We start from the raw sequence: 12,466 nt of genomic DNA on the forward strand, positions 1-12,466 counted from the left end.
CTGCATATGCAGATTCTGTGTGGGCCTGGTGGTTAGCATTCATTCATAATCAAATTAAACAGTTTAGATCCAAAGTGTAGCTTGAATGTGAGATGAATATTTAATCATGGATTGTTTTTCTCAGGCTGGGCAGTGGTAAGCCCCCTGCAGTGGTCATTATGGACAGTAAGAAGCTCTCTGAAGATGAGGATGATGAAGATGGGCAGTTTGTAGTGGAGGAAGCAGCTCCGCCTCCCGCTGCCATACCTGAAATCGAGGTAGTGTGGGTGCTCTGTTCTCTGTGCATATAGTGAAAAATCCCAGCGTGATTTAGACTAACTGAATTATTCTTTTTTTTTTTTTTTTTTTAACAGCATAATTCACTTGAACTGCAAGGGGAAGACAAACACGGTCAGTCATGTACTAATATTAAACACACCATCATGTTGTTCTTCTGTGGAGCACAAAAGGTTATGTTAGGCAGAATGTTAGGGACTGACAGCCTCAGTCACCATTCACTTTCATTATATGGGATCAAACAAAAAGATGCCATGAAAGTGTTGACTGAGGTTAGCATTCTGCCTGACATTTCCTTTTGTGTTCCATGGAAGTAAAAAGGCATACAGGTTTGCAAATTAATTTTCAGTCTTGAGAATGAATGATTTTCATTTGCTCATAGGTGGACTTGTGAAAAAAATCCTTGAAACAAAAAAAGACTATGAATCATCTCCTTCTCCAAAGTCAAAGGATCAGGTATGACATTGTTAGCTTTCAGATGTTGCAAGCTCCTCGTTGTTCCAGTGTTTACCACAAGGGGGCAGTGCAATTCCATTTTACTTCCAAATTCCAACTTTTGTTTTTCACAACAGCATTCCAGTAACGCCAGTAAACGCGTTTCAGAATCTCTTCATCAAGGAAATCTATTTTGTGTGTGTGTGTGTGAACAATAACTCTGAGATGTGTTTGCCAAAGACTTTACAGTTTACCAAAGAAAGCAACTTTGCAAATGGAGTGGAGAAATGTGATTGCAGTCCCCGAGAGCCACTGAAGTGTTGTTCTGTTCAGCAGAGCTTAAAAAATTAGGCCAAAGCAAGCACAATGACACCAATCACGCTGTTTTTGAGATGTTTAACTATGAGATGGTTACTGAATTACAAAATAAATATCAGAATGTGGTGGCGACTTTTGTTCATAAACTTGTTTGTGAATAGTTTTAGGTCAGTTTTTATTAGGATTTTATCTAAAGATTTAAATCCCCTGTGTCCTTTGGCCTATAACGATATAAACTTTCAGCAATGGAAAATAAATGAACATTAAAGGAACAGTTTACTCACTCTCATGCCATTCCAGATGTGGATGACTTTCTTTTTTCTGCTGAACACAAACAAAGGTTTTTAGAAGAATATCTCAGCTCTGTAGGTCCATACAATGCATTTGCCTTTATGTGCTTTTTGGAGCTTTAAAGTAGTCCATTAAGTGTAATCAAGCTTGAAATCATGATCATGCCTAGAGACTGCAATGGCAGATTGTACAGTATAAAAGGAGTTACATTTTGGTCTGTTCTCACCCAAAACTGATTAGATCGCTTTAGCAGCCTTTTTAGAAGCGTCTTAAGGGTTACTTTTATGCTGTCTTTATTTGCTTTTGGAGCTTCAAAGTTCTGTACAACATTCACTTGCATTGTATGGATCTACAGAGCTGAGATATTCTTGTAAAAATCCTCGTTTGTGTTCAGTCTGGGATGGCATGAGGGTGAGTAAATGATGAGAGAATTTAAATTTTTGGGTGAACTACCTTTTAATGGCATCATTATCTAAATAACAAGGATAGGATTTAATGTCCAAAAGGTGATTAAAAAATAAACTTGACAGAAATCTCCACCTTTGTCACATAGTTTCAGTGATGTTCAGTCTTATAGCAGATGTAGTTTTCTTTTCGTCTGCTCCCATATTGTGTAAAGATTTTTCAGGACTGCTAGGATATGATTTCCAATCCAATCCAAAGTGGCACTTTATCAATGACTTCCCGAATATTTATTTTTAGCTGCTTTGGACTGTTTGTGAGCGAGGGAATACTCACACTGTCAATATTTAGATTGCGATATGAGTTTTGACAGTATCCTGTCCGTACCCTGGTGTAAGGGGCGGTCTGCACTGGGTGGTCCACCCTGCCGGAACATACGCTCCGCTCTATCTGTCCGTCACTGGCTGTAGGCCTGATGGATTCAGTGTTTGGTGGTGGCATTCATGCAGAAACCCCTCCTCCCAACCTGACTTTCCACTTGAGTCACATGCTTAATGCATGAGTCAGTAATAGGGCTGGGAATTGTAAAGAATTGAGTTATTCCTTTAACGTTTCTTTTAGTAATTTTGAGGAAGAAAGAATGGACAATTCTTATTTGTTTGTTGTCCTCAGCAACCTGCTGCTAAATGACATTTCATACTTAAAAGCGGCATGATTAAAGCAATAATAATACAATAATCCAAGCAAAAAGTTAATTACCCATTCAAATTTACACCACCGTTCCAATGTTTGGACACCTGCACATTATTTATAACCACACTTTTTTTCCACACTTTATAATAATAGTAAAGCCTTCAAAACTATGAAAGAGTAGATTCATGTAGTGAGTCTGTCTTGTATTTTAGCTCCTTCAAAGTACAACCATCTTCATGATGTCCATGCTGAAATGCTTTTTTGGATGTTTCCCCTTTTTCACCCAATTTGGAATGCCCAATTCCCAGTGTGCTTTTTAAGTCCTCGTGGTCGCGTAGTGATTCGCCTCAGTCCAGGTGGCGGAGGACGAATCCCAGTTGCCTCCGCGTCTGAGACCATCAACCTGCGCATCTAATCACGTGGCTTGTTGAGCGCGTTGCCAAGGAGACATAGTGCGTGTGGAGGCTTCACGCCATCCACCGTGGCATCTGCGCTCAACTCACCACGCGCCCCACCGAGAACTAACCACATTATAGTGACCACGTGGAGGTTACCCCATGTGACTCTACCCTCCCTAGCAACTGGGCCAATTTGGTTGCTTAGGAGACCTGGCTGGAGTCACTCAGCACGCCCTGGGATTCGAACTAGCGAACTCCAGGGGTGGTAGCCAGCGTCTTTTACCACTGAGCTACCCAGGCCCTGAAATGCTTTTTTAACAGTACTGAATAGAGGTCGACCAATAACTAAGGTGGTGGGAAAGGCTGATAACCGATTAATTGGCTGTTTGTTTTTAATACAGATTTATAGAATGTCGATAAGACTTCTTATTCTTTTTTTACTATGTCAGACACAGACAAAGAGTCCTAAATGAACAAGATCCCAGATGCAGTTTAATGTTCAACCAAACTCCTAAAAGTAACCAGAAAAAATGAAGATTTGGTGCATAACGTGGGACTTTTAAGTATAAACAAGCCCGAAACACACCGGGGACCCTTATTTTGAAATGACAAAAAAAACATCATAGCATAGACCAATCAGCATAGATTTTTGCCTATAATGATAGTTCCAAAAAGCTATCGGCACAGATTAGTCGGTAAAACCAATATATCGGTCTAACTCTAGTACTGAAGGAGTTCCCATGTATACTGGACACATTTTGGCTGCTTTTCCTTCAATATCGGATTTTTTACAAAACAAATTCAAGTATTAAAGCACATTATTCATTTTGATAAACAGGTTTTGAGATTATGAGAATCATAAATTCTGTCAATGTTCCAAACTTTTCACTTGTAGTCTATTCCAAACAAAAGAGTCATCTTTACATATACTGTGTACCAAAAAGAGACATTTTGACACCCTACACATCCTTACATCATACAGGTGGAAGAATACAGACAATCCACAACCATTAAAGGGATAGTGCACCCAAAAATGAAATTCTGTGTTTGTTTACTCAACTTCATGCTGTTCCAACCCCGTATCACTTTCTTTCTTCCATGTGACACAAAAGGGGATGTTTGCCAGCATGTTTAGTCTCAGTCACCATTTACTTTCATTGAAAAAAATAAAAAAGCTGCATTAAGGGTGAGTGGACAATGAATGGTGACTGATTAGGGCTGGGTATTGATACAGATTCCCTCCAATTCTAGTCGAGTCCGATTCACAAGCTCTTGATTCGACTTCAACTTGATATCGATTCATATGGGTATATTTCAGTTATAATGTCCCTTTTGTTTACTTATGAATGAAATTCTCTCCCAGCTAATGGTGTTTATTATAAAGGGGACCTTCTAACTAGGTACATTACAAAAATATTAATTTGACAAATTATTTTCTAGTTAGTACAACATACATCATTTACTATGTCAGTGTGTTACTGCACGACAATAAAGCACAACAAATTCAGAAAAGACAAAGAATGCACAAACAAACAAAAAAAAAACGGCGCACTATTTCTCTATTTCTCCCAGATGCATTTAAAATGTAATCTAAGCACAAAAGCAACATTTCAAGTAGAATTGACCGTTATTTTAGTGGATTACCTGCGTTAATTTGAGCTGCAGATGTTCATGCGTCTCATAAGCATGTTGATTTCAGACACACTAAAGAAGATCCTTTACATTCTCGTGTTTGTGTATGTATTCGCTTTTTTTACTTTTCCGATCGGATAGTTATTTTCTTTTAAACCGCTCGTAACCAGCAAAGTTTAAACTCTTGTTTTAGCGCAGCAGTTGATTGACAGGCGAGAGGTTGCGCTTCGCTGCTGCCGGGACGCATACTGGACAGATTAGCATTTACACTTCTAATGTGATGTATTCACATGCGTTTTTGACCCCATTCATATGTGGTTTTTGTGATCCAATCACAAAACTTTTTAGACCCCATTTAGACCTGTATTTAGCGCCGACCACATGTGATTGGATCACCTGAAATGCATTTTAATACCAGGTGGAAACAGGGACTTTAAGACAACCAGCAGTTCTATAAAGATTCTGTAAATGAGCGCATATTTACAGCAGAGGCTTCTGTACCTCATCCGTGCTATTCGTGATTGGAATTAAATGTTGTTGTTTTTGATCAACAATTGACAGTAAAGAACAGAAAAGATTTTAAAAGAGACATTATTCAATGACACATATTACACAGAACGAATCAATCAAACTTTTACTGTCAACACACAGCAGCCCTCTACATAGCGAGTAATTCACTTGCATATGTGACCAAATTTTGCACTATGCGACTAAAGTATGTATTTTTTAAACCACTGGTGAGTACATTTTCAGATTTGACAATTTCTTGAGTTGTGTAGTGGCGAAGAAGAACTTAAGCGCCGCTGAATAAGAAGCTGGTGATTAAGATGCTGGATTCAGCCTCATCTTTTACAGTGTGTTGTGTCTCATGAGCACACACCCTGAAGGAAATTGTACTTATTTGGCAGCAGTGGGTCCAGATCTGTCGTGATCGCTCTGTCTCCATCACTTTAGTTGAGCCTTGAAATGGCACTGACATTGCATTTAACGACGTCAACTCTGACTTTGGTTGAACTTTTTCCCGGACTGTTTTCACAACATTTTCCATTTTACAGCATTGCTACAGACCAGTAACGTGCCTGTTGGACTTCTGTTAGAAGGTAAATGTGTTGCAAAACTTGAGAGCTTATAGATTTGAATTTGAGAACATGTGCAATAAATATTTGTACAAGCAAGCCATACACATAATACAAGTAAAAATATCCTTTTGCTTTGTTCTGTGTTTTTTGTATCCAAAGACAAGACTCAGGCACCCCATTTTCATTTCATGTCTCTTTTCAAATCCTTTCTGTTATTTACAGTCAGTTGGTGATCAAAAAGATAAAAAGAAACACAACTTCTCTCTTGTTAATGTGCGCTGCACTCATTCAACCATAAACACTTGCTCGGGTGCTAATCTCTTAAAGTGACAGTACCAATTTTGGGCTTATTATACTGTACATATCAATGTAAATCGCACAAGTGCATATAAACAAACGTTACAAAATGTAGTAAGTGTAATAAATGTGTAAATACATAAATATTTAAAAGGCACAATCATAGATTGTGAAATATTTTAACTTAAGAAAACTCTGTAAATATTAAAGAATTTAACTAATAGGCTTGTGCCGCATCTATGCAAGGGTTTGATTAAAGAAAAAACATTTCATAGTGGTTTTGATATAGTAGCACTTAAATTATTATTATTTTTAATATATTTATTAATTCTATTTTAATTAGGTTCCAACCTTGTGAATATTTTGTTAAAAATATGTTTTAAAATAATATAAATTTTTAGAATGTTAAATTTGTACACAAGCTAAAATGTAATTAAAAGGATCAAAAGTGAAATATGAAAATAAAATGTACAATCTTGCGTACTATATTACTGTATGATTATATATATTATCTGTGATGATGCCCCTTTCTCGTTTTCTTAATATCTTTTCAGTTTTAGTTGCATTACTCTTCCATGTTGTCAAAAGTCTGGCGAGTAAAAACTACAATTTACAAGCCAATGGCGATTCTTTCTCCAACGTGTCCATAGAGGGCTGCACATTGAAAAGATGCTGAACTTCTTCACCAATATACTGTACAATGACTGTTAAGTGAAATCTTAACATTTCAGACACTGTCTAATCACAGACATTTTTAGTCGCATTGTGCGAAATTTGGTCTCATATGTGAGTGATTACTCCCATTGTAGAGAGTGCATATAGTAAAAAAATCTATCTTGGATTTAAGAATTGATATTGAGATCGTTCAAATGAAGATCGCCATTGGAAAATCTATATTTTTACCCACTCCTATTACTGAGCATTCTGAACATTACCTTTTGTGTTATTCCAAAGGACAACCTGAAGGTGAGTAAATGATGACCAGAATTTTTATTTTAACAGAACCAAATGTCTTAATGTATTTAAAAAAAAAAAAAAATGGAATGATTCTATACAGAATTTCAATTCCCAACACTAGATGGCAAGGCCTCAATGATCGGGCGGGAGTAGTTTCGACAATCGTCACTGCCGTGATCTTGGTTGGCGTTCAGCTTTAGCCGCACACAGCGAGCTTCTCCCAGCTGGTCTTCACAGCGAGTGTTTCCTCTCCCCTGTGTTCTTGATTTCAAAACAATCAGACTGGATTTCCTTTCAATCCCAAATAATCAAATTAGACTTCCCCATCAGATGCTGGCCAACTCTAAGCTGGAACCTGAGCGCTGCACAGAGCGCTCTTCTAATTGACTTAATTCAGCCTCATCAGCTCTCTAAATTCTCTGCCTTTATTGCGGGGTATGAAATGGGCAGGTACGGGGGGCACCGAGTTTAACTGGCATGCCACACCTCTTCTGTCTAGTCAGCTGTGTGCAAAAAGACCTGTAATGATTTCCTTCCTTACTTAAAAGGGGGTGAAGGTCAGCACAATAAAGCGGTTGCTCTCCTGTAATCGCGGTGTAACATCCAGGGTTAAAAATATAAATATTGAGCTTCCTTCCACCCCCATTAATCTCTTTGGAATGACCACAGAAATGAGAGTTTTGACTCTCAGTAATTCCGAAGGTTAAACAGAGCCAATGACTCATTCTGTTGCTTTATTAGCATAAGTTTTCTGATCTACCTCGACTGGGTCGGCAGAACTTCATTAAGTTCTGTTAGGCCATAATATTGAACTGAAATAAAATGGTGGATTCTAAATTAAAGGGGATAGTTCATCCAAAAAAGAAATTTCAGTCAGCATTTTGTCTCACCCTCATGTTGTTTCAAACCTGTATGACTGACTTTATTCGTGTAGCACAAATGGAGATGTTAGGCAGAATTTCAGCCTCAGTCACCATTCACTTTCATTATATCTTTTTTTCCATACAATGAAATTGAATGGTGACTGAGTCTGACATTCTGCCTTAAAGGAATATTCCGGGTTCAATACAAGTTAAGCTCAATCGACAGCATTTGTCATATAATATTGAATACCACAAAAATGAATTTCGACTCGTCCCTCCTTTTCTTTAAAAAAAGCAAAAATCGAGGTTACAGTGAGGCACTTACAATGGGAGTGAACAGGTCAATTTTTTGAGGGTTTAAAACAGGAATGTGAAGCTTATAATTTTATAAAAGCACTTAAATGAATTCTTCTGTTAAAACGTGTACTTTGAACTGTAAAGTTGTTTAAATAGTTTTTACAGTAATTTTAGGTTTTACGTCTTATGAGCTTAACTTGTATTGAACCCAGAATATTCCTTTAAAGTCCCGGAACACAGAAAATCATATGCATTTGGAACAACAAGAGGGGGAGTAAGTGATTAAAGAATTAGCATTTGTGGGTGAACTATCCATTAAAAAATTATTTCCCCATCATGGTGCATTTTACTAAAGAATTTGCCATGTATTTTGCTACTGACCTCTGTTACGACCCTGTCAGATCACGTGTATATTATTGTAAGATACGTCTTGTAGGGCGTCTTTTTGTTTTCAGAGTATTGGCCCCTGACAGCAGCTGCGTTTTCATAAGCATTTTTTCTCCTTCTCCTCTTTTGCACCATCAAATTAGCCTTGATGAAGGTTCGCAATGTATAAATAAACCCCTTGCACACAAATGGATGACTGTTGAGTGAACGCCACGCCAGCTCGCTCTCTGCAGTACAGGCAGGAAAATAAATAGTCATCCCTTCAGGCCTGTGTCTTTGTAAACATCTACCTTTTTGTTGGAAATGTAAAGAAGATGACTCTCTTTGCATTTCTCCAAACGTTTTGCCCTCTCAGAAGACTATTGACATCCCAATGGATCAACCCCAAGGTTACGATGAAATACCATGCAGACCTGGTATGAGTCTCTGAAGTCTGATAGCGTAATTGTTTGATTTAGTCTATTATTTTAGTCTTTCTCACTGCTGTCTGGTTCCTAGTCAAACTGTCATGCATAATACTAGGGTTGGGCGGTACGATGGTATTATAGCATGCAATGGTAGAAATGTGTCAACGAGATTCTGCAATACCGAATATACTGTGAAATACAAGCAGAAAATGAAAGCATACTCTTTAAACTGTGTTCCAGAAGAGTGCTTCCAGTCTGTGTATACTGGTTGATTTGTTGATTATACTAGGAGCAATTTCGTTTTGACATGTTGCGATGCTCCGATGCATCGCCATTCTTTCTCCATCGATTCTGAATCGATTCTCAAAAAAATTCAGAATAGTTTCTGAGTTAAATTTAAACCGCGGCAGCACAGTGCCGCTTATGTGTGCGCCAGAGACAAAGTGAGGTGCTAGAAACAAATGGTCAGACGCATACTAAAGCCCAAGCGCCCACTCATAAACTGTTCACAGACTGGATGTATCAACCACACGACCATCATCCCCAACTGAAACTACGATCCCTAAATTAATTCATAAACTCAAGCACATAGCAGTGGGATAGTTTATTCGTGATTACATGTCAACATACAAAATTAAAGACTGGCTTGCACCCATTATTGCACTGAATTGCACAGAGAGGGAAAAAACTTCTCAAATAATGGTGAGACAGTGGCTTGGGAGATGTCGGTGATGGTTTTATTTTTCAAATTATAATTTTTTTCTCCTGCTTCCCAATACTGTGCTCTCCTCTAGTGCTCTCCATTTCTTTGGCTGTTGCTCATTTTCCAGTCTTTCGCTCTTTGGGACAGTGCGCTTACGAGATGCTTGATTGATTTCTTAAGCAGCAACTCCACTATTTGTGTCGCTTTACTATCATCTGTGGTGAGGAAATGAGAAGCTGACATCTGCACTCTTCCAGAAGCAGATATTTCATGTAGCTTTTCTGGACCAGCACCCGATAGTTGTGGTTATAGTTATAGGCTAGGGATCGATTAGTTCTAAATGAATAATTTAATACTACTTAATACTGAGTGTGTATTGATGAAAAACAAGATACAGCGTAATGTATCAAGAATCATTTTGTAATCGAATCATTACCCTTTGAATCGAATCATGAGGCCAGTGAAAATGCATACCACTTTGTGCTGTTGTGTGGATTTTTGTGTAGGCAGACTGATTGCACTGTAAATTCGGCAACATTAGGTAGAATGTTTTGCTCTGAAATTGGTCTGTGCTTACCGAAATTCTAATATCTGCACACCAAGGCCGAAGCTGTAAGTGTTGTTGAAGTTATGTGCACATACACCGATCAGCCACAACATTAAAACCACCTGCCTAATATTGTGTAGGTCCTCCTCGTGCTGCCAAAACAGCGCCAACCCGCATCTCAGAATAGTATTCTGAGATGATATTCTTCTCAACACAATTGTACAGAGCGGTTATCTGAGTTACCACAGACTTTGTCAGTTCAAATCAGTCTGGCCATTCTCTGTTGATCTCTCTCATCAACGAGGCGTTTCAATCCGCAGAACTGCTGCTCAATGGATGTTTTTTTGTTTTTGGCACCATTCGGAGTAAATTCTAGAGACTGTTGTGGGTGAAAACCCCAGGAGATCAGCAGTTACAGAAATACTCAAACCAGCCCGTCTGGCACCAACAAACATCCATGCGATTATCTAATCAGCCAATCATGTGGCAGCAGCACAGTGCATAAAATATTGCAGATACGGGTCAGGAGCTTCAGTTAATGTTCATATCAACCATCAGAATGGGGAAAAAATGTGATCTCAGTGATTTGGAGCGTGGCATGATTGTTGTCCACAGAGTGACGCCAAAAGCTAGTTTTATTTCTTGTTGTAAATGAAATCTAATGTAATACAGTCATCGGGAATGCATATTTTATTAACCATACACCCTAACCCAAACCGCAACCCTAAGCCTAACCAGTGTAGTAACTTTTTTAAATTTAGAATGAAAATGCAACCTCTGAATCGTGCACATCATTGTTAAAATGATCGTGATTATTTTCTGGTTCCCACAGGACCAGAGCCCGTGTTTTCGAGGTTGCTCGTGCAACAAGCTATTAGTTGCGCTAGAGGAAAATGTGTTCATGCTTGAATTAATGCAAAAAATGTCCAATGGGGGATGACGTTTGTCAGTAATTCGACTGAATGGGGTTGATTTCCGGGTACATGAACTTTCAGAAGCAACATGTTGATTTCCTGTGTTGGCATGATAATCAATTGTAGGTTGTTTACGGTTGCCAAACAACATGGCAACTTTGCTTATTAATATATTATCCAAGTTGCATTTATAAAGTATGACTGATTTGAGTCATACTTTGACTCAAATTTTACTGTCTTAAATTTAAAGTTTTTAAGACACTAGATTATCGAAAGATTGACATCACTACATGGTTATGTAATATATTTTATAGAACATTTTAGGTTAAATAGCTAAATTGTGATATACTGTATACGATTACAATGATACAAAATTGCATATTCCTTGTTGTTCGGTTCTGTGGTGATTCTCTTAGCATGCATATTCAGGACAGTGATGTTAGCGGTGACCCTCATGAGGCAAAACTGACCTCTCCATCCTGTGCACACGACTCCCCGCTCTCTGCACTTCACTTCATCCCAGCTATTTTTATGATGTTGCTGGATGGGGCCCACTATTCCCCCAAAGAGGAAACCCCTAAACTTTGCTAAACAATTAATCTTGTCCCCTTTGAGTTCAGTATTGCTCCCAAAGACCCACCATGGAGCTCTACACCAGTCGCAGACTGTCTAAATAGGACTTTGGCATTGATGCTTGTACTCTTTTTCAAGCTAGTGTCCATGTTTGATTCTATTATCTGTTTTTTTTTTTTTTTTTTTTTAGAGCAACCGTGCAGGCAAGTACATTTTGTCACTATATTTGTTCTCTGGGAATCAAACACATGCCATTTGCATTCCTAACTGTACCACCATGGTTTACCAGTTGAACCAGTGCTAACAGCAGCTATTCGTACGTACCCGCAGCTTTTATAAAGTGGCGGTATGGTGTCCTGCTTCTGTGAAACTATCAGGGGGGACTCATGGTGAAGGGGAGCACTGACAACGATACTCCCCACTACGAGTTGAAGTATAGGAAAGCACTTTTTTTGTAATTGTTGGCAAATACATGTCCGACTATTTTATAATGGCAGGTCAAGTTTGAAATATTCAGACTTTTAAAACCACATTCAATGCAACAATTTACATTTGAATGATGTTACAGTAAGTTACCCATACATTCTCTTTGCTTGTATTTTACGAATTTTACTAAAACTGAAAGTACTCAAGTACTGAGGTACTTGTTCTCATCACTAGTAAAGAACTTCCTAAAGAAACAGCTTTTTGAATCCAAATTTCGTAAAAGTGAAATATGTAATGTCTGTGCCTTTATTGCCACCAAATGGAATTGAAATCTGTTTGTTTGGGCACCAGCCATAAAACTGGTTTAACCAATGGTGGGTGTTTGGTACGGGACTACCATTTTGGCTGAAAAATGTATTCTCTTTACCACTGGTGGTGAAGAAATTACAAACTTCACCTTTATGTTTGACATACTTGTCCTACCAGTGTGTTTTCATTTGTAGTCGTTTAACTCCAATTTGTCTGATTTAATAAAATCGCATTTGAGCTTAAAGTTTCAGAACTACAGAAC

At 38.3% G+C, this 12,466-nt stretch overlaps 1 protein-coding gene across 4 annotated transcripts in view; it reads left to right on the plus strand.

Moving 5' to 3' along the window:
• LOC127448472 (TRAF3-interacting protein 1-like) overlaps nt 1-12,466 on the plus strand; it is a 44,076-nt gene that overhangs the window by 23,151 nt on the left and 8,459 nt on the right. For all 4 annotated transcript variants that reach the window (XR_007898531.1, XM_051711012.1, XM_051711013.1 and 1 more), the window contains 3 exons: nt 125-257; nt 354-390; nt 659-732. Coding sequence is in view for 3 of the 4 variants with exons in the window: in XM_051711012.1 (XP_051566972.1) it covers nt 125-257; nt 354-390; nt 659-732 (244 nt within the window). In the remaining variant the exon portion in view is untranslated. The remainder of the gene's footprint in view (nt 1-124; nt 258-353; nt 391-658; nt 733-12,466) is intronic.

Source organism: Myxocyprinus asiaticus, chromosome 11 (assembly GCF_019703515.2).
Source record: "Myxocyprinus asiaticus isolate MX2 ecotype Aquarium Trade chromosome 11, UBuf_Myxa_2, whole genome shotgun sequence".
NCBI classification, from domain to species: domain Eukaryota; kingdom Metazoa; phylum Chordata; class Actinopteri; order Cypriniformes; family Catostomidae; genus Myxocyprinus; species Myxocyprinus asiaticus.